The 22004-nt window shown below is 51.5% G+C and overlaps 1 protein-coding gene across 8 annotated transcripts in view; it reads right to left on the reverse strand.

The window, feature by feature from the left end:
* The window catches only part of Ssbp3 (single stranded DNA binding protein 3), a 152383-nt gene extending 133903 nt beyond the window's left edge, over positions 1 to 18480 (reverse strand). For 2 of the 8 annotated variants that reach the window (XM_021252073.2, XM_004874632.3), the window contains exons 1-4: positions 18023 to 18360; positions 17024 to 17096; positions 16748 to 16809; positions 14337 to 14421 (exon numbers count right to left, since the gene is read on the reverse strand). In XM_021252073.2, the coding sequence (XP_021107732.1) occupies positions 14337 to 14421; positions 16748 to 16809; positions 17024 to 17096; positions 18023 to 18078 (276 nt within the window). In that variant the 5' untranslated portion in view covers positions 18079 to 18360. Of the gene's footprint in view, positions 1 to 12677; positions 12813 to 14336; positions 14422 to 16747; positions 16810 to 17023; positions 17097 to 18022 lie in introns of those variants that run through there. The other 6 variants (XM_087214715.1, XM_087214713.1, XM_004874635.3 and 3 more) reach the window with 5 other exon arrangements.
* Positions 18481 to 22004: the final 3524 nt, after the last annotated feature.

The raw sequence follows: 22004 nt of genomic DNA on the forward strand, positions 1-22004 counted from the left end.
AATACTTAAACGTTGTGAAGAAAAATAAACGCAACGCTATGTGTCACTGGCTTTTAAGCAACAAAATAAGTTAACAGTCAAAATAGGTTTATCTGCATTCATTTCACTGAGAAGCAAACTGTCACTGACATCTTTGTTTTTCTTTTTTTTAAAGACACATTTACAGGTTTGTGTGTTGAAATGATTCAATTCTTCCAAAGTACAATTTTCTCCAAGGTCCCATTTCCCACAGCCAATTTAAAGTTTGTCAGATGAGCAATGTGGCTCAAAGACTAGAAGTGGGGCCCTAGGTTCAAATCCTGAATCCCTGTTTAATGACTTCATAACCATGGGCTCATGACTTCTCTGCTCTCAGCTTTGGTCTTCTCATTCAAAAAATGGGGTGATGGACGGGTATAGCACCATAAACCAGCACTCTGGGAAGCTGAGAGAGAAGGATCACAAGTTAGAGTCCCACCTAACCAACCTAGCAAGACCCCATCTCATAATAATAAATAAAAGGAGCCAGAGAGATAGCTCAGTGACAGAGCACTCCTGGGTTCAATTCCCAATACCACAGACACATGAAAGTGATTCAGACAGCCTCTGCTTGCAGAATTTAACGGGGATTAAATACCATGCCCACACACAGTGCCTGGGTAAATGTGCAATAAATTCCAGCCACCACTGTTTCAGAACTCATTCTTTTTTTTTTTTTTTTTGGTGCCAGGGATCGAACTCAGATCCTTCTGCTTGCGCAGCAGGCGGCGAAACCACTGAGCCAAATCCCCGGCCCCTCAGAACTCATTCTCGTATCCCTAGCTGTGCCTGTGCTACAAACTGAGAAACTTTCTGGGGTCCCAGAAAGAACACAATGACCCACTGAATGGTATGCAGCTATGAAGTGGGGAAGTTTGCTGAAAAAGTCAATTCCTGGACTTGCTGTCCAGGGACCCATATCCTGAGGTGACATGAGCTTAGAACATCGGGGAACCCAGGATTTCTCCCTCAGCCAGTCCGAGGGGACCAGGAGCCCCACAGCATCCTCTGCAGATGGGAGTTTCCCAACCGTGGCTGCCTTCCCTCCAAGCTGTGACCTCCCCAGCAGGGAGGCCTTCCTTGCACTGCCTGGAAAGCAGTGGCGGCTGCTCTGCAGAGGGCCTTGAGTGTCCCCCCAGACAGAACCATGCATTCTGAGCATCCCGACTCCCCAGGAAGACATGAGGGACTTCGCTTTCCAGGGGCCAAGACCATCCCAGGACAGAGTCAGACAGTGCCCCTATGCTGCTAGGTGGGTGGGGAAGCAGAGCCACAAGGTGAGGTCCCCAGCCTTCCAGGACTCTGGGAAACTTGATGGTGGCTGGGCACAGTGCCACATGCCTATAATCCCAGCACTCTGGTAGGCTGAGGCAGGAGAACCAAAAGCTGGAGCCCAACTTGGGCAACTCAGCAACTTAGCAAGACTTTATCCCAAAATTAAAAAAAAAAAAAACAATAAAAGGACTGGGGGTGTAATTTAGTACAAAAGCCCTGGGGTTCAATCCCCACTGCCACCAAAAAAATGTCTGTGAACCAAGCCATTGCTAATATTTCTTAAACTCAGCGAGAATCAGATCTGCCTCACCGATACAGACCCAAAAATGCCCAATGCTTTCCGTTCACTAGAATTCTACCAACTTGGTGAGCTTGCACTGGACCCCTCCCAGCAGCTAAGATGCTCTAATCATTCTTATTTTCCATATTTCTTCATTAAAATCAATGGTGACTCACTGCATTCCATCTCTTTGCAAATAGAGTATTTCCAAGCACAGAGACCACGGGGGTGGTAAGGCACTAATAAAAGAGGGCCTTGTAATGAAGAGATGGGAACCCTTTCTGTAGGTTACATAGATGCAAAGTCAGACATTTTCTTCCTGGATGAGGTCACTAAAGCCAGCCTGTCCCCTGGCCCATGGAGAAGCTGTGAAGGCCGGTGAAGTACAGAAACCTGCAGACCCCAGGCAGGACTGCAGCCAGCCTGTCTCGTTCAGAACCCACTCCATTGAGTCCTGCCGATCCAAGCGTCCACCCATCCAGGCTGGGTGACCAATTAATTCGGCAGAAAAAATGGCCAATTTAGTATTAATTCTGAAGAAGGCAGCATGATATTCTAGTGAAGAGTACATGAGAAAAAAGACAAAACCTAGATTTTTTTTGTTGTTTTGCCAGGGCTTAAACCTAGAGGGCTTTGTACATGCTAGGCAAATGCTCTACCACTGAGTTAGATCCCCAGTCCTCTTTATTTTATTATGAGACAGCGTCTCATTAAATTGTCTTCCTAGGCTGGCTTTGAACTCACAATCCTCCTGCTTCAGCCTCTGGAGCAGCTGGGATTACAGGTGTGTACCACCACACCTGGCCACCCTAGGTTTAAGTCTTCCTTCAACTTTACCGAATTCCTCCAAGTAACTCTATTTCCCTATCTACAAAACAGGAATAGAAACAGAACTTAACCCACAGGGCTGTCAAGTACAACTTGAGATAAAACCGAAGGCATCAGAACAGTGCCTGGCACACAGTTAGCACTCAATAACAGCTTGCTGTTATTAATTCCTCCTTCGTGAAATAAATGGGACCAGTGTCCTGTCCCTTACCTTGTCCAAAACGGGAGAGAACTCAATAGGTACACTTTTTTAAGGGCCTAGGCCCACAGTAAGTACTCAATAAATACTAGTTTCCTCATTAGAGATTAATTATTACTAAGCTATAATGTTGTCATTTAATAATTTATCCCTCACCAAGAAATCATCCTGACTCCCCACAGCTCAGTCCCTACGGAAGACTGCCACTGTCCAAAGTCACAGGATCGGAGGCCAGCACTGAGATTTCCACCCAGTCTCCTCTCTTCAAGCTCGGGCTGACAAAGATGCTGCTAGCAAAATGATGCCAAAGAAAGTATGTGGAGACAGTCAACTAGATTTAAGTTCATTTTCTGTAGCTTGGGGTCAGAATCGACTGAAGCACTCTGGTGATCAAGTTTTCTCCAATTCCCTATTCCACGCATTAGCTTGCTGACAGAAATTCACTGCGGTATTTAAAGTGGCAGCCATCACAACTAACTCAAATTGTATTGGCTTCCCCAATGCTGAAATGCTCTGCTGAAACCATCAATTGGCCAATTCGGAGATAACGTGGAGGCTGAAATTCCCTGTCATGCTGTAAACCCCCCTCAGAAACGGCTCACCAGCTCGCCCAGAGCTGCAGGCCAGAGCTGCCTCGTGTAACCCAAGTGGGCTGGTAGAGCGGGATCTGGAGGGCAGGAGGATGCCACTGCCAAGAGGACGAGCCTCCAGAGAGAGGATAACATTTTCTACTGGAAGCCTTCTAAAAGACAGTGCACACGCCTGACACCAGGCCTGCCCACTGGGCCGTCTGCCGCCGCCCCCCCGCCCTGGTGCAGGCCAGGCAGCCAAAGCCACAGCCAGCACACGGCGTCTCCCAAAGAAAGCTGCAAGATTCCTGAAGGATGGCACGGACACAGGCAAGGCACCCACACCAGCCTCTTAGGTAAGGTTTTCTAAAGCCAGTGGCCATGGACTGGCTGCCTTTCCAACCCGCGCTAAGCCTTGGTTTCCCAAAACGGGAACTGAGAGGCTCCTGCCTGAAACACATTCCATGATTTGATGGCCCGTTCAAATTCAAAACAGCCTTCTCGAAAGGCGACCACGAAGGGCAAGGCGACCACGGCACAGCATATGCACATTCCCTTACTCAACTCCCAGGAAGCTGAAGAGGCAGAAAGAATCTGGCCTGGTTTGGCATACTACACTGCAAGGGAGGAACAAACCAAGGCACAGAAAGGCCAAATGAATCGCCAAGGCCCAAGGTCATCTGAAGGAATCGGCCTGGGCACCCCGGTCCAAATCTTGTATACGCTCCATGACACTGCATTAAGTCCCCAGCATCCAATGACACAGAGCCAGGCTGGCGGCAGCACTCAGGTGAAACAGCCACCAACCTAACTCGATCCACTCAGCCCACAACACTGCAGCCGGCATCCTGGTGGGGGAGCCTGCCACCCCACAGCCTCCCCTGTCAAGCAGCTTCTGTGACTGGGGAAGGAGGAGTGAGGAAAAGCCTAGACACTGAGAGGCTCCAGGGAGCAGCGTGCTTCTTAAGGTCAGAGGACTGTGAAACACAAGCAAAGTGTCAGCACTTTATCAGAACCCACAAAGAGTCAGGACACAAAGCCTACCCCAGGAGCTGTGCAAACAGATGTCACTAGGAGGGGACAGGGAATTTAGGAGGCTGGACCAACCTAGGTCAGACAGGATGTCCTGCCACCTACTCTCAGGATCCTCTCTGCATGATCCGGACAACACCCTCGAGGGCAGAGGACCCCTCAATCATAGACAGGCAGGAAGAGCTGCCTCATCCCAGCTGGCAGGGCAAGCTGCAACCTGGGCCTTGTCTAGGATTTACGTGGACTGTTCTGAGAAGCAGGCCATCCACCCCTACCACTCAGGCACCCATGCCCTGCACAGCCTCTGGAGTGTGAACCAGCCACAAACCCCACTCCTTCAAGTGGGGACTACTGCTCCTCACACGCACTCACAGCATGCACTGAGCGCCTGCTGCAAGTTCGACAGAATAAAAATATGGCAGCAAACCAGAGACACAAACACCCTGAGTACCCAGGAAGCATGAGATGCAGTGGGGAGAGAGTTTCCCCACAACTCTCCAAGTAGGAATTATTTCCTTCTTATTACAGATCTGGAAACAGGCTCTGAAATTGCTTATCTCTTGACCCAAGTCACCCAACCTGAAAAACCAAGATTCCGCCTCAGCTCTGTCAGAGGCAGTGTCTTTCAAATTTTAGGTTGAGACTCACAATGAGGTAAATTTTCATGGTAAAAACTCAAGGCACACGTACATTTACAGGCACTCATAAGTCACTGAAAACCGACATTTCCAGAAACAATACTTATGTTGATTCTGTGTAGCACAGTTTCTTTTTTTGTAATTGCCAGTCATGACCCACTAAGTTGATTCTCGATGCACTAATGGGTCACAACTCCCTCTGCAAAACAATGCTTTTCCACACACCACTTGTCCATCTTCATTAAAAAGTGTCTTGAACGTGCTTGATGCCTGGGCAGGGATCAAATCCTTCTCATTTCTCAGGGCACGAGAGAGTCTGGCTCACTGACCTCAGGGTTTATTCAAGACTTTGTAGCATGGGCCCAGGGACATGGGTAGCAGGCAGGGATGAAGATGAAGTTCCTGCCCTCAAGGAGTTTTCCGTCCAGAAAGCAGAGAGGAAGTGACTCAACCTCAACTCAAACAACCCTCCTTCTAGACAGCAAGTCACAATAGAGAAAGAGAATTAGGGTTAGTTATGAAGTTCCTGAGGGAAAAAACAAAGGGTGGGCTTCCCTTGGGGTTGCAGGCTCTACGGAAGGACCAGTGGGCACAGGAGTAAAAATGTCCCTCTCACATGCTACGGCACCAAACATAACCACAGGCAGGGCTCAAGGCAGCTGAGGACAGAGCTGCTCCAGGTGCTTAGAACAAGTGGCTGGAAGAGGAAAAACTCAGGCACCAGGCAGGGGCATCCACACACCATTCATTCATCCTCTCAAGTGCCAGGCCTGGTGTGGAAGCTGCCTATGTGACCCCTCCAGCCCCATCGCTTGGGACCCAGACAGAGAATCAACAGGTGGGTGAGCACACGATAGGCCACGCTTCACTATTGTCCACTCACACCTTGAGGCCCTTCTGCTGCCACCCCCCTCACATCAGTCACTAAGAACACTGGCCATGAAAACACGACTTCCGCCAGGCTGGAGGTGAGGAATGAAGCAGCGCTCGGGCGTAGCTCAGAGATAGAGCACCTCCCTAGCAAGCTCAAGCCCCTGGGTTGAATCCCCAGCACTGCAAAAAACAAAAAATTAAATGGATAGCACTTACACTGTGCCAGGCACTACTACACATGCATTGTGTGTGACAGCACTCATGTAATCCTCATGACAGTCTTATAGAGTAGGTAAGGAAACTGTATTAACCATTTCCCGCTTGATGAAACTGACACACAGAGGTTAAGGTGTCCAAGTTCACACAGCTAAAAGGTACAGGAAGTCACCACGAGGCAAAGGAAAGAGCCAGGACTGGGTTTGTAGGCTTGAGTCCTACTGGTTTCCTCTCTGGGCCTCAGTTTATCAAGCTGTAAGACGACCAGGTGACCTCAACTTCTACTATCTGCAATCCTACTGTTTTTATCTAGGATCAGTACACATCCCACCACCACACCAGGGTGGGACTGTTTCCCACCTCCCTGTCCTGACCCTCTCTGCATGGTGGTCCCCAGAGCAAGGTCATTCCACATGACTCTTTCTAACCATTTCTCACATCTTGGGCTGCATCTGGCTCTTCAGTAGACACACAGGGCTATTGCCTGGCTGCCATGACACTCAGCAGCATCCTGAACGCCTGCTCTAGGGGCCAACTGACTGAGGCTTCGGACTCACCTAGAACTCCAAGAGAAAGGCCTATGTCACAACCAGCTTCCCAGGGGCCGCAATGGCCAACTCAAGACCTCTCATCAGCTCAGCTCCTCCACAAGGCTCATTCTGGAACCCCCTTGCTGAGGCAGAAAGTCAGGTGAGGCCTGAGCACCTCCCAGAACAGGGTACATGCCAAAGCAGATGACACAGGATCTCTAACTTAGGACTGTCTGTCTGCTCATTCCTATCAACAGTTACACAGCACAACTAGCTTTCCCCAGTTGGTTTTCCAGGCCTTCCTCAGCCACCCCCACTGTGGGCTGCACAAGACAGACCTTGTGCCTGACAGGGAAGAGACAGACCTTGAGAATGAAGGTCCCCACAGCTAAGGGGGACATGAGGCTGAAATTCAAACCTAGACCCCTGCTGATGTCAAGTCACAAGCCCTCTGGGCCTTACTGTTCAGCTATGTGGTGACACACGCAGGCGTGGCAAGGGACCACTCTGTCCAACATAGATAAGGCACAGACACCTCAGGGCGGGATTTATCAATGCCAGCCTGTGGCAGGACCATCAGTTCTGCCCCTCACAAGGGTGAAACAAGATGGCTAGGGTGGAGGAAAGGCACCCCACAACACATCAGGATGCATCGGCACAGAAGCCATCACCGGGAAAGCCAAGCACCCTTTCCCTAGGGTCAACTTGCCTTCCAAAAAAACATGTTATTAAAAGTTTTTCTGGAAAAACTTCAGGGCTGTAAAGGGCAAGGAAATAAACTCACCAAGCACTAGCCAGAGAGATAAGCATCTCACCTGTATATATCACTTAACCCTCACAGCAACACGGAGGGATCACCACTCCCTGTCATGCAGATGGAGAAACTGAGGGTCCCAAAGTCCACCCCACCAGTAAATTACAAGATTGAAGATGAATTCAGTATGAGTCCAAGCTACCAGCCAGAGCCCAAACCCTTCAAATTCCAGAGGATTCAGGGCCCAGAAAAAGAAGAGAATATCATGAAGGGACACATACCTACAACTCATCTCACTGAGACCACAGAAAACCCCACTCCCCTGGCAAATCAAAAACAGACATTATTGTTTACTTGCCGTCAACTCCCAGCAACACCTATTAAAGGAGTTTGTGAATCATCTAGTGCACTTGTGCCATGGTCAAAATTATTACCAAGCTAAAAAAGATTAGTTTTTCTAAATATTCTAAACCCTCAGATGCTATTATAAAGGCTACCGCTAATATAACATTTCTGTTATCTTCGCAGACAGGCCTCAAGCACACACCCCACCACTTCTCTCTCTTAAGAGTCAAACGGCTGGGGATTTAGCTCCGTGGTTCCAGCTCCTGCCTTGCAAGCACAAGGTCCCAAGTTCAATCCCTGGTACCAAAAAAAAAACCTCAAACACACCCACTCACACAGGTGGGAGGTCGAGGCATGGGCCATCACCCTGGGCCCAAGGTCCCCACTACAGAACTGCCCCTTACAAAACAGACCTGACCTAAGAGACTGCAGGGATAGCTGGGTGTTTCCTGGCTCCCTTCAAATGTTGGCTGGCACAGGACAAACTCGCTGTCCAAGTTTGCAAATGCTTAGCTAACAGAGATGGCATTATGCAAAAGGCTAGTGCAGGCCAGGGATTTAGCTCAGTGGTCTCACCGCCTGCCGTGCAAGCGCAAGGACCCAAGTTCGATCTCCCGTACCAAAAAAAAAGGTTAGTGCACACTGCTGGTCTGGGAATTCAAAAGAAGTGACCACGGCCAAAAACTCTGTTTGGGTCCCAACCGCTCCCCCACCCCACCTCCCTGCCTTGAAATAAAGGACAAGGATTTGCAATTTGGGGTCTTGCTGCCACTTGAAACCCATTAAGGTGGCCACATTGCCTGAATCCTGGCAACATGCAATTCCAGTTCCTCATTTAATGTTTAATTAGCTACTGATGGAAGAGTCTGGCAGCCTCTGGGGTTAAGAGGAATTGAAGAAAACAGAGTAGGAGCCCAAGAGGGGACTCAATACAAAGTCTAAGCTCCAAGGGAATGGGGGAGGGAAAAAAATTATGCATATGTTTTGTTTTTTAATCTGCCACACAAGGGTGCCAAGGGTCAGAGCCAAAGGCAGGCTGTGAACTTGCCAGGACCGCTGGGCAGATAGCTAGGCTGGCTTATCGCAGGGGACAACACTCCCCCAGCTCCCTGGAGCCCAGCTTCAGGCCTCCTCCTCCTCCTCCTCCCAGTGGGCTCTGGGGGGGCGTGGACACTCCCTGTTGGCAGGAACCTCAGCTCAGCACATCCAATGAGAGCCCTCTCAAATATCACTTTGCTATTTCAAACCCACCAAGGACGCTGGGCCCCTGCCACATGGCCACAAATACCTCAGCACCCGCCCACACCCAAGACTCTGGGGCACTTTCCTGCGTTAACCAATCCTCCTGGAGACGGTCTCCCAGCTGGAGGTGGAGGAATCAGCAGAGTCCTGCTGGATGCAAGCACAGGGTTAAGAGAGCAGCCCAGCTGAAAGGGGCCATGGATCTTCAAAGCAAGGAAACTGAGGCCAGCAGGGAAAACCTGCCAAGGTTACAGGATGTCACGTCCATAACACTAGGGGCCACTGGGGGTTCTGGGGTTTAGAGCAGCAGCCCATGAACCTCCTGAAATCATGTACAAAGTCTCTTTTACAGGAACACATGCATTTTCTGGAAAGAAAGTCCATAGCTTTTATCACATCTTCCTTGTCAAAAGTGAAGAGCCAGGCCGGGGATTTAGCTCAGTGGTTTCACCGCCTGCTGCACAAGCGCAAGGACCTGAGTATGATCCCCAGTACTAAAAAAAAAAAAAAAAAAAGTGAAGAGCCACTGCACCACGACAGCCTCCTTCCCAGAGGCCAGCCTCACCTCTGCCAGGCACTGTGCCGCCTACCACACAGGACTCCAGTTTCATCCTGAACACTCTCTTCTTCAGGGGCATAGGTAGGGCACCAAACAAGTCCCAGGCACACTGTGGGTCGGGGTGAGTCCCCTCCTTGTTCTTCAGGAATTATCTATCGAATGAACGGTCAAGAGCTGAGCGCTGGAACTTGAAAGACAGGAAATCTCCAGCCCCAGCTCTACCACCTCCTAGCTACCTGCCCTTGCACAAGGGCCCAAAACTCCAGACCTCAGTTTCTTCATCTGTGCAACTTGGTGAGATTTAACAATAAAAACCCAGCCAATAAGGCAGCTGTGAGGCCCAAGCACAAGCACATCTGTGAAAGTGTTACAAAAAGCAGAGCAGACAGGACCCTGCAGTGCTCCCCAGCACTTGACCCTCTGGCCACTGCAGCGCTGACCTATCCCATGCATTTCTTGCCACCAAAAGAAGACACAAAACTAGCTCCTAAGAGGAGGAAAAGAACCACTGGTGGTCCAAGAAGGCACCAGAGACCTTCTGCCTACAGGAGGTCCAAGAAAGAGACACGTACAGCTGGGAGCATCCTATCTGCAAAAGGCCAGGCCAGAACAGTGTGGAAGGGAATCCGGCAGAACCACCCAGCAGGACTCCATGAGCCCCCTCAGCACTCTTAAGAAGCTCTGCTCCAGCCTACAGGGAAGAGCAAGGATACCATACCAGGGCCTGGGATCCTCCTCCCACGGCCTCAGGCACTCCTGATTTAGGGCAAACCCATCTCTCAGAAAAGTCCACTTCAGACCCTGAATCCCCAGCATTCCACACTGTATGTGGTCAACATCAGGGCTAATAAAACAACGAGCTGAGAAAACCCAAATGGCCAGGTGTGAGGGGAAAATAGACAGTGACTCAAATAAAAACTCACTAAGTCAAGGACAGTTCACGCCCCCTCCCTGCTGAGTTGCTGAACTCCCTCCAAGCCCACTGGTCTGGCCTTGACCGGGGAGTGGCCTCAGAGATGGCCCAACCCCTGACCAGCCATGAGGAAGAGAGCTTATAGCATCACTTCACAGAGAGCCAGGACCAGGACTTTCCATCTGAGATCCTTTCCACCCCACAGCCATCAGGGACCTCTCCTCCTCCATGCCCCATAAGCATTCACTATCCACCAAAGACTGGGTCTGGTATCCAGAATATCTAACTCTCTTTGATAAAAAAACACAAGACCAGTTAACACTCTTATTTACACTTTGACTGATTTCTAAAAAGGACTTAAGACAACTAGTTAACTGATATTAAAATCACCTTGCTCAAGCTCACTCACAAAATTTAAGCAAAGAGAACATCTTCTTAGGGCGCCCCCTCAGCCATTGCATTAGCATATGTGCCTACTATGCGCAAGGCACTATGGAAGCTAGAGATAAATAGTTCACGGTCTCTACCACAGAAAAAATTAATAAGCTGCAGCTGGAAAGACAAACCTGAAGAAGTTAGCCAGAATGGTGCAAACAAATGATACCTGCAGGAAGCCTGTGGGGCTGAGACAGGCAGTGTTACGAATACCAAATCTGGAGTCAGTCAGGACCTGTCTCTGCATCCTAACTCTAGGATGATTAACCTCTCAGAGCCTCAGCTTCTTCAGCTACAAAATGGAATCAGCAACATCCTTTCTCTCACTGCAGACATGAGGGATCGATCCCACAGCGGTTAGTGCACAGCCCAATACATGGAGCACGGACAAGGACTCCACATAGGTGGCTTTTGTGAACAAGGAGGTGGAAGGGCCTGAAAACTCTCATGAAGTCCTCCAAGAAGGAGAAATGAAAAGATGGATAGGATTTGAGTGGACAGAGAGAAACACATCCTAAGCAAGAGGAAGGGGTCCAGTAAAAAGCTATCACAGTGATTCTAGCAAGAAGGAACCAAAGCTAACTAGATGGCACACATGGAAATGGGAAACTAGATGAAGATCTGAGGACAGACAGAAAAGGGCATTTCTTTTCTTAGTTTTCTGCCTTGGTGTAAGTGTGCGGTAGTAAGGATCAAACCTTCAGGCCAGCACTTTACCACGGAGCTAAAGCCAGTTTTTCTGTTGCTGCTTTTCTCCTGTCCACCCCTCCAACTCAAGCCCACCCCTTAATTACTTCAAAATCTCTGTTCCCCCTCCCTCACAACCTGACTCGCAGGAAACCCAACACCAGATAGATCCCAATCTAGGAAAAAGGAAGATTTTGATCCTCAAGCCTATGAATCATGGGCCACCATCAGCATGATCTCATCTCTGGTAGCATCTTCTAAATGTCCACACCAACCTCAGCAATCTACACAATGCTGTTGCCATTCCTCAACAAGTTACAGACAGCAAACCCATGGGCCAGCTTCGGCTGTTACCATGTGGCTTGAAGATGGCAGAACACACCGTAAGTTACCAAGGAGAGGCTCACTTTACCAGAGCACCAAACTTGGTTAAAAATCTTTAGCTTCCCTGAAAGGTACTCTGTGAAAACAGCATAGATCTCAACTGATATCAAGAGACTGGTTTAGCCAGACATAGTGGTACACCCTGTATCCCAGCTACTCAGGAAGCTAAGGCAGGAAGATTATAAATTCAAGGTCAGCCTAGGCAGCTGAGCAACACCATGTCTCCAAATACAATTTGTTTGTTGCTTTGTAGTACAAGCTGGCACTGAACTTACTCTGTAGCCCAGGCTGGCCTCAAACCTGCAGCAATCCTCCTGCCTCTGCCTCCCAAGTGCTGGGATTACAGGCATAAGCCACCACACCTGGCTCAAAATACAATTTTTTAAAAAGGTGTAGGAGGGCCTGGTATTTAGCTCAGTGGTTCCGGACCCTGCTTTGCAAGCACAAGGCCCTGAGTTTGATTCCTGATACCAAAAAAAAAAAAAGAAAATATAAAAAGGAGTAGGATGTAGTTCAGTGGTAAAGCCCTCACTTAACATATGCAAGGCTTTGAGTTCAATCTCCAGTACATCCCCCCCAAAAAAGAGACCTGTTTGAAATAAGCTCTCCCACCCATTCGCCTGCTGTAAAATGAAACCAGGTGCATGTAGTCAAAGATTAACGACATAGGGTTGGCTGTCCATAGATGCTTTTTTTTAAGGCAAGATTCTTACAGGTAGAAAGGTCAAATCCACCAACTATTTTTACATGGCTACTGTTCCTCTTAGCCTCTGCCAAGCTCCAATTCAGGAAACCCTACAATCAGCACCCCAGGATTTTCCCAGAAGAACCACATCAGCATGAACCAGTCACCTCTCCTGTTTACTACTAAAAGTTCACCAGGTCACAAGGACCACTCACCAGCTTCCTTCTCTACCCTGGAGGGGCACAAGAACCGGTCGATTTCCTCAGCATTCTCCTCCAAGGGCATTAACTTTTCAGTCACAACAAAACTCCATCACATCAAATATGCTCAAAACCAGTGAGCCTCCAGATCAGTCTGAACTCCTCCTCCTACAGGAAAAATTTTCACCGTGAAAACATTCATGGCATTGGGATCAGACCACTTGACATTCACCCAGATGGGCTCTTATCTCGGGTTAGTTTCAAACTCCATGTGCAGGGGATACAGACGGGCTGGCTGAGCAGGTGGGGCCATATGACATCACAATACCAACTTCCGCGCACAGAGCATGGGACCATTCTAACCCACCTCATAACAAAGACCAAGACCAAAGAGATCACCTACCCGGTGCGCGCACACACACAGTCATCCATCCACACCGCCAACAGGAAGCGAAAACTAGAAGGAGGCCAGGAAGGACCTTCTAGCACCTCCTTTTCCACTTTTTCCCAGCTGATCTTAGAGCTCACAAAGCCTGACTCCAACCCAGGTTGAGTGTCTTGTTTTGTTTTGTTGTAGTACTGAGTATGAACCCTTAGCACTGGGCTACATCCCTTCATGAGGTAAGGTCTTGCTAAGTCACTAAACTGCCCAGGCTGGGCTTGACCTTGGAATCCTCCTGCCTCAGCCTCCCAAAGGGCTGGGGTTATGGGCATGTGCCGTACCCAGCTTTTTTTTTTTCTGAAGGGGATTGCCATGATAGATGGAAACAGGGCAGATATCTCTCTCATAAAAACTTCATAAATCTTGGGCCGGGGATTTAGCTCAGTGGTTCTACCGCCTGCCTCGCAAGCGCAAGGACCCGAATCTGATCCCTGGTACCAAAAAAAAAAAAACTTCATAAATCTTAAGAAACTCATGTAAGGAGAAAATGAATCATAGGCTAGAAGACACTACACCTGATGAAATTAACTGTTAATTTTAAGAATATTGTGGACACAGGATTATGGACTGAGTATCTCAGACCTTACACTGTCTTTCTGGACACGACGTGACACCCACCCACCTCACACATTCACACGTACCTACCTCCTCTGTAATTTCAACAATTGCTATCTGGAAAATAGGGCAATCGTCCATTCCACCAAAATCTCACACAACCTCCCTGCCTATTCCAAAATCAAAGTTTTGCTGGGGATTTAGCTCAGTGGTTCCGGTGGCTGCTTCATAAGCGCAAGGTCCCAAGTTCAATCCCCAGTACCAAAAAAAACAAAAGAACAAAAAAAACCAAAGTTTCACAGTTGCTTCTTTTTTGGTTGCAGACACTTTTCTCTTAAGCCAACACCAAACAGGCTCAGCCCCTCCCAGCTAACTGTCCACTCCCAAAGGGAACCTCACAGTCTAAGCCCTGCACAACACCATTCAATTCTCCAGATAGGTATCTTCACTCTTTTGCATAATTACAGCCTTGTGAAATGCTGCTCACCAAATCAGAACACCAAGTGCAGAGTAGGAGCGGAGCAGAGGGCAGCAGAGAGGTGGGTGTGCAGGAGAACGGGAAGGCAAGGAAAAAATAGAGACCACTGCCAATTGGTGGTGTGTTTGCTTTTGGTACTAAAGAAGTTAGAGCTATCCAACCCTGTAATTACTGCCAGGATTAAAAATCTGTTACTCACATAATCATGAAAGGCTTTCGCTTCACTTGAATGTTCACAAGTGTCTCTCCTTTCAGGAGCTGCACAGTAAAGGTCCCAAAATACACTGTAAGTTGAAAAAAATAAAATAAGATCAGATTACTAATGATTACTCGTGTACACAACATCGAGTGCATAACACGTGACACTAACAGCGCGGGGTCTCCCAAAGGCTTCGTCCCACCTTATCAGCTTCCACTGGGCAAACTGAGCCTAGAAAACAAAACAAGGCAAGCATCGTAATAAAAACAGCAGCTTCCACCTACCAAGCATCCGACACGAGCCCGAAGCCTGATACCAACAGCCGCCACACACTTCACATGTGGGACCACTAAAGCTTAGAAGGGTGAGCACAGCCCACCCAGAGGCACCCAGGGAGGAATCTGGCTGAAAACCTACGCTTACCTCCTTCTACCTCGACCCAAACCAAAATAGCTGCGCAGTATAAAAAGTTTAAGTTGGCAAAGTCAGGACCCCACTGTGATTCTCTCCTACACGGCACTCTGGGCAACTCTACCAATGAGGGACCCTTAAAGGGTCTTCATCCCAGAGCCCACACCCCACCCTCCGCCACCCACCAAGAAGAGGCTGGGGACAACAGTGAATCTTGGTCCCTCTCACTGAGACACAGCCCTCTTTGGAGCATACCTGTCCAGCAAAGAGTGGGGACAATAGGGCAGACTCAGAAGCACCGCCCCAGCCTCACTGCAATTCTGGATGGCCAGTCAGACACTTTGTTCAATAAGAGGACAAACAAGTCCTTTGCCAACCAGGTGAGCATTAACAAAGGTGGGGTGGTCACTGGTATTAACAAGGCACCTTAGAGACATTCTAAACCGCGCACCATGGCCCAGGGCATAGCGGGCGCTGGGACTGAGGACTGCTACTGCCTCAAAATCCAGTGCTCCTGTCCCCATCACAGCCAGCTCCAGTCCCCAGACAAGCATCTCATTCAAGGGGCATGAAAGATGCACCTGCCCTCATCCGATCAGCTCACTGCTTCCTCTGTTGCTCAGTGTCAAATCGCGTAAGGCAACTTCTAACAAACCGGACCACAGCCACTCACTCACAGCCAGCACACCCTGAGCCCAGCAACAGAGTTCCTGGATGGAGAAAGTTCTGGAAAACCACAGCTGCAGAGTGGGGCTGGAGAATGTTTCTTTCTACCTCCAGAGCTGCATGCTGCATCACCTCCTCCACACAGAAACCATCTTCCAGACTTCAAATTCTCAGTCACATCAAGGAACTTTCACTCAAAGCCAATCGAGGGCAATGGGACAGCCAACCCTATCCACACACAGCCCTCCAAAACCAACTGTAGCCAACCTACCGCCCTCTCCTACAGGTGCAATCTTTGCACCACACCGGATACCTCCAATACGGCTGTTAGGAGGCTGGTAGAAGTAATTAAAAACTCATTTTCTCCGCACAAGTTAGAACAGACACTTCATCTCCTGCTGTTCAAAGAGACTTGAAACAGTAACCTGAGCTGGCGGTCAGGTAAATGTGCTAAGATCCCAACGACTCGACACTCCGTTTTCCTGAACTCCACCAAAATATCAAAAGCTACTCTGCTTTCTTTTTCTTTTCAAAAAGATGTCAAAGACTCCACCAACTGGTCCCACAAAACACCCAGGTTACATACTCGTGACAACTTGCTCCCTTCGACCCTAAGCCTCCCTCCTGCTGCCTGCCACAAACCCCATGCTGAGACCAGTGGTGCAGGGTTCAGAGGCCTGGGGAGAGGGTCTAAGAGAGGAGACAGCCCCTGACTGCAAGTGGCAGGCACCCCACAAGGCCAGCTGCAGCCAGCTGAGGGTCTTGGTGAAATTTAAAGCCTTGTGGTTCCTGGGATGCTGAGGGAGGGGGGCAAGGACAGGAAGGTCCAGTCACTCTGAATCAGAATCCTCACAGGAAATGCAGCCCTTTCTTGCTTTTTCTCAGAGTGCCTGAACAAGGCCCAGTAGATGTTCTCTCTTAAGGTCTGGAGCATACCGAAGAACAAGGTAGGGACAGGCCAGTTATTGTGCAGCCCTGGTGTCCTCTCCACTCTGCCCCACTCCCACGCCTCTCCAATTAAAGCAGCATGCAGGACTTGACAAAAACCCTTCCAGTGACCCACAGCAAGTCGGAAAAGGAAGGAGTTTCTACCCTGGCACCACAAGGTTTAATGAGTGCTCCGTAGAAGACAGACACCAGGAAAAAACTTTGGACAGCAGCCTCTTCTACCCTTTCCTCCATGGCCAGGCCAGGTCTAAACCCCAGGGGTACCTCACAGGACCAGGAGTAGGTGGCCTGCTCCAGGCCTGTCTTTGTTCACTTAGACCCAGGGATGGAACGAACACACACACACACACACACACACACACACACACAAACTATCACAAACTTACCACCACCACGAGTGCAGAAACCCAGGCGGCTCTCCCAGCGTGATGTTTTTTTCCCATCGAATCTGGAAAAGAGGGAGCAGAGACAGCTTAGAGCAGAGGAGGGGCCTCAGGGGCTTCTAGGAGCCAAAAGGCTGTGAAGACCAACTAACAATAAATGCCAAAAGGTGATAAAAATTCAAAATGGTGGCCACAGTGGCTGCTCCTGAAAACAAAGGCTCTAAGAATAGTGGGGAGGAGGGGGTGTCAAGAAACTGGATGCTGGGGAGTCCCACTCACCTCGGACAAGAAGGTCTGTGCAGATTTCTGTGCTCCTACATGCAGTAAGTATTCATAGACGTATAAAGCTAACCTGGAAAGCGGACAAGAGCAGAGAGAAAGGAAAGGGTTAGGTACACCGGGTGCTCGTTTTAGGCCTTGCCATCTGCTCTGTCTGCTCTGTCCCATTGTGACGGAGACCAGAGGTGAACTGCTAGCCCGTCCCAGGCAGGGCCACTTAGGGAGAGGGTACCAGGTACAACGCACTGACTCTAGCCGCGGGGCTAGAGACCAGACCCCGAACTTGAACTTACAAGTGGTGTCGAGGCCAAACCCACCTAGGTCTCTCAAACTCACTGACCACCCGAGCCACTCTCCTCCTCCCCACCAATTCCTGCCCGCCGCCTTCGTTCCAGCTTCGGGGTCTGAGCACACTCAGCCGCGGTCTGGGTGCTCGGTCTGGGTGCTCGACGCGCTCTGGAGAAGGAAGCAATGCGCCGCCCGCACCGCCTCCCCCTGAACAACTGTCCTCCAAGCCCGAAACCAAGACGGCGCCACCGTCCCTGCCCAGCCCGGTGCAGAACAGGAGGCGAGGCCGTGGGCAGGGACGGGCGAGCGCTGCTGGCCGAACAAAGCCCCCGGCACGCACTCCTCACACCGCGGGCGGACAAAAGGAGCCTTCGGGGCTGCAGAAGCCACGCGCCTCCTGCCCGCGCCCGGTGGGCAAAGTGTGGCCGCCGCGGCGAGAGCCCCAACCGACGAGAGCGCACGGGCTCGCCACGGGACCTCGCCCACCCCGCGTCCCCGCATCCGCGGCACCAGGTGCCCGGCGCGCGCTGCCCCCGCCGCCCCTTCCCGGCTCCCAACAATGGGGTCCCCCACGAGTCGCCGCGGCCCGGAGCATGGGCCGGGAGGGCGCGCGCGGCCCCGCGCCCAGGGGAGCGGCCCCGGCCCCCGCCGCCCACCTGCCGCCCACCGCCCGCAACCCAGGCGCGCGGCCGCCGCTCGCAGTGGGCTTACTTTTCCCGAGCCTGCCCGTCCGAGGGCACCGCCGAGCCTTTGCCTTTGGCAAACATGGTCTGCAGAGAGGAGGGCGCCGAGCCCCGCCGCCGCCGCCGCCGCCGCTACCGTCCGGCTGCCCCGCGCCGCCCGCTCCCGGCCCCCTCCCGGCGCTCGCCCGCTCGCCCGCCGCGTTCCCTCCCTCCGGCGCTGGCTCCGCGCTCTCTCCAGCTGTCAAAGCGTCAGCCCGGGCCGCGGCCCCATCGCCCTGGAACTCCTCCCGCGCCGGCTCGGCCTCGCTGTTCCGCCGCCCGCCCGGCTGCCCGCGCTCGCCCGCTCGCTCGCTCGCTCGCCCGCAGCCCGCCCAGCCCGCGCCGCCCTCCGCGCCTCCGGCCCCGCTGCCGCCGCCGCCGCTGGTCTACTTGGAGCTCAACCGAACGTGGCTGCCCGGGCAGGGAGCGCGGCGGGCGTCCACGCCCCGCGACGGACGGGCGCCTCGGCCAATCGGCGCGCGGGGGCGGGCCCGGCGGCCGGGAGGGACGCCCACTCGGCGCGGCCGCTGCAGTCCGCCGCGGCACCGGCCGGGGGTGTCCGGGGGCGAGCCTCGGCCTGGGACGACGCGGGGGGTTCGGCCGGCGCTCCCGCGGCGCGCACGGCGGGGACAGGGGGCACAGACCCGGGCGCCGCGCCCGCGCCCTCCTGCGTGCCCTCTAGCTTCTCCGCGCCGCTTCCCTGCCGCGGCCGGCGCCCGCCTAGCCCGGATCGCGCCCTCCCTCCCTGGGGCCCGCCGGCCTCCGCTTGCCCTGCGGGGCTCCCGAGCGCCGGCAGCGGCTGCACGCTGGGACCTGGGTGGCTCGAGCGGGCGCCAGGCGCGCGGCTGCTCCTTCACTAGATCGTTAAAATACTTTGGAAAACCCCAAACAAGCCGCGCGAAAATGGCCCTTAGCGTGCTTTGGGGAGCCCCGGGGGTAGAGGACGGGGCACTTGGGCTAAGAGGAGGGAGAGTGACTTCTCCCGAATTCCCAAGGTTTGCCAACCGTGGCAAGTTAGCCCCTCGGCTTTCCACGGGAAAGACTGTTGTTCGCGGATGGGGCGGGGGCCCTCACTTGGGCGCCCCACGGCTGAAAATGCGCCCCGCAGAAATCTGCAAACTTCAAATAAATAGGGCTAAATTGGGGAGAGGGGGACTTGAGTCGGGCGAGGGGGGAGGGGAAGCTTCCATTGTCAGTGACCCAGGTGTACAATGGGAAATTGAAAGGGGGGCTGGCGGAGTGACCCAGCTATTTGCTGCTGATACCCTTCTAGCCACTCCGAGAGCCCCGAAAACACACTGGGTGCCTCTCATGGGATACTCTTAAGACCAGAAACCGGCGAAATAGGGGAAGGCGCCCCCATTTTCAGACTGTTTTAGAGCGCGGCTCTCTTTAAATGTGGTAAAATACAGTCGGTACTGTCCCTTTAAAAGAGTCAAGCAGAAAAAGCTGTGTAAGCGCTGATTGGCTGCCTGTTTGGATACATCTTTAGGGGAGCCTTGAAACTGTTAGCCTAGGTTGATTTTTTTTTTTTTTAACTGCGCTGTTCCAATAAACAAGTAACGCCCCTCCCCCTAACATGCCTCGCACCAAACAATTAAAGGATAGGTCAGTGTCCTGGGGAAAACACGTTTCAAGTAGAAAAACTCCGAAGTAGATTTCAAGAAAATAAACAATAATTCTCTACATTAAAGTTTGCTTATTTTGCTCTACAGAAGAGAGAAAAGGGGGCTTTTAAAAGAAATGCCCCGCAGCCAAAGGATCTGCCTGCATTGGTTCAGAAAGGAGACTGGGTGCATTTTTGGAAGAATGTTTTGCTCAGTGTAACAGCCTCCCTAAATTTGAATACAGCCAGGCCCTACAGACACCTCTGAATTCACCCTGCTCTCTGCCAGGGACCCAGAGCTCACAAGGGAAAGAGACAGAAAAGGGGAAACATCCTGATCCCCAGCTTTGGGGAGACTGCTAGCTCCTAGTTGAAAGGTTGTTTTGCTAATGAAGGAAGCATGGAGGTTGGAAGGGAGTTGAAATACAACGATAGGGGAGAGAAGGAAATAATTACAGTTATTTTTTCCCCTAGGCGCTTTAATTTAATAGGGCTAACTCAAGGTACCTGAGAGCCTGCACTAATTAAATCGGCCTGCTGTACCCTTCCCAGGACTTCATTCTACTCCTGATGGTCTGGGACTGGCCAGGGATGGCTTGTCAACAGACTGACTCACAAGATGCCTGACTCATCTTGTGCCTGCAAAGGCCCACAAACTGAGGATGATGGCTGGGTCCCAGCTGAAGGAAGGCACTGACCTCTCTGGCCCATTCCTAGGGCAGCCTCTCCCAGGCTGCCATCCACTGTCAGTGTCCAGGCTGCTACAAAGCACAGCCATCTGCACCTCAGGTTCCTTGCCTGTCAGATGGCAAAGGGGGTAAAGATCTTTTAATATCTCCATGGTCTGATGTCCTATGACATTATAATTTCCCTTCTAGCCAGGTGTGGTGATGCATGCGTGTGATGTAGGAGGCTGAGGCAGGAGGATCGCAAGTTCAAGCCCAGCCTGGGCAACTTAGGAATTTAGCAAGACCCTGGCTCAAAATTAAACAAAACAAAACAAAACAGGCCAGGGGATTTAGCTCAGTGGTTCCATTGCCTGCCCCACAAGCACAAGGACCTGAGTTCGACTTCTGGTACAAAAAAAAAAAATCCAAAGGGCTGGGGATGTAGCTCAGTGCAAAAGTCCTGGGTTCAGTTGCCACTACCACTTTTTTAAAAATCCCTTTGGGCCAAGGATTTAGCTCAGTGGTTCTGCCACCTGCCTCGAAAGCACAAGGACCTGAGTTCAATCCCCGGTACCAAAAAAAAAAAAAAATCCCTTTCTGTCTTCCTTTCTCCTCTCCTTCCCCAACCCCTTGCAAAAGGTCTAGTCCCTCCTCCCAGAGCATGTGTGGGAGGAAGAAGAGGGATGGTAGTCAGGGACCTTGTGCCGGGGACTCAATCCTTGGGCCTCACACAGAATGAGGCTCTTCATGGGTTTGTGGGTTCTTGATGGAGCTAAAGGAGAAGCCGCGAGGAGCCAGGCAGAGAGCATGCAGGGAGTCATGTTAGCCCTGTCTGCTGGTGAGGATGTGTTCCCAGAGCTAGGATCAGACTGCAGCCCCAGCTCAGCGTGCAGCCTTGGCACAATTCTCCAAAATGTGGCCAAGTCCCAAGCAAGTCTAGAACCCCAAGGGTGGCAATTGAAGGCCCAATCTACCTCTCCCCACTGGATCCCCCAGATCCCACATTCCCAGGGCCACACCATTGGTGTGATGCCTCTGCCTGGGCCACCTCCTACCCCAACCCTTCTCTCACCATTCTCTAAGGCTAACATCCCCTCTGAGAATCTCCCTCTGACAACCTCCCTGCTTCTCCTGGAGCAAAATCCATCCCTCTGTCACCCTGCCTCTGTCTCATTTTGCTAAACACACACACACACACACACACACACACACACACACACACACAGTTCTCCAAGTATTCTGCTCATTGTGTAGCCCGGTGTTTGCTGTCTGTCTCCCCCACAGACTGGAGGGCAGGATCTGAGTCTGAGTCATCTGTATCTACACCCAGCACAGGACGAGAGGATCCTGCATTCATGCAGACAGTCAGGGTACACACCAGAAGCTCCAGGGAGCCTGGGGAGGGGAGTCACCCCATCCCCTAGGTAGCCCTGCGCACGGTGAGGAGATAAGAAACTGGACACCACCCATGATGGGATTAGATAAGGCCACACCCTGCTCAGCCCCACCCAAGGGGCCACAGCCACCTGGAACTACTGTACTTTCAGTTCCCAGAATGACCAAGCCATTTCACACATCCACCCTACACTCATATTTCCTCTCTTCCTACCCCTCCCCGCCTCCTTCCTTCCTTCCTCCCTTCTTCCCTCTCTTCTTTTCTTTCTTTTAGGACCTATTTATCGAATACCTACTAAATG

The sequence above is a fragment of the Heterocephalus glaber genome, unplaced genomic scaffold (assembly GCF_053883595.1).
Source record: "Heterocephalus glaber isolate CG9 unplaced genomic scaffold, H.glaber_assembly_v1.0 deba00001449, whole genome shotgun sequence".
Classification (NCBI taxonomy): Eukaryota; Metazoa; Chordata; class Mammalia; order Rodentia; family Bathyergidae; genus Heterocephalus; species Heterocephalus glaber.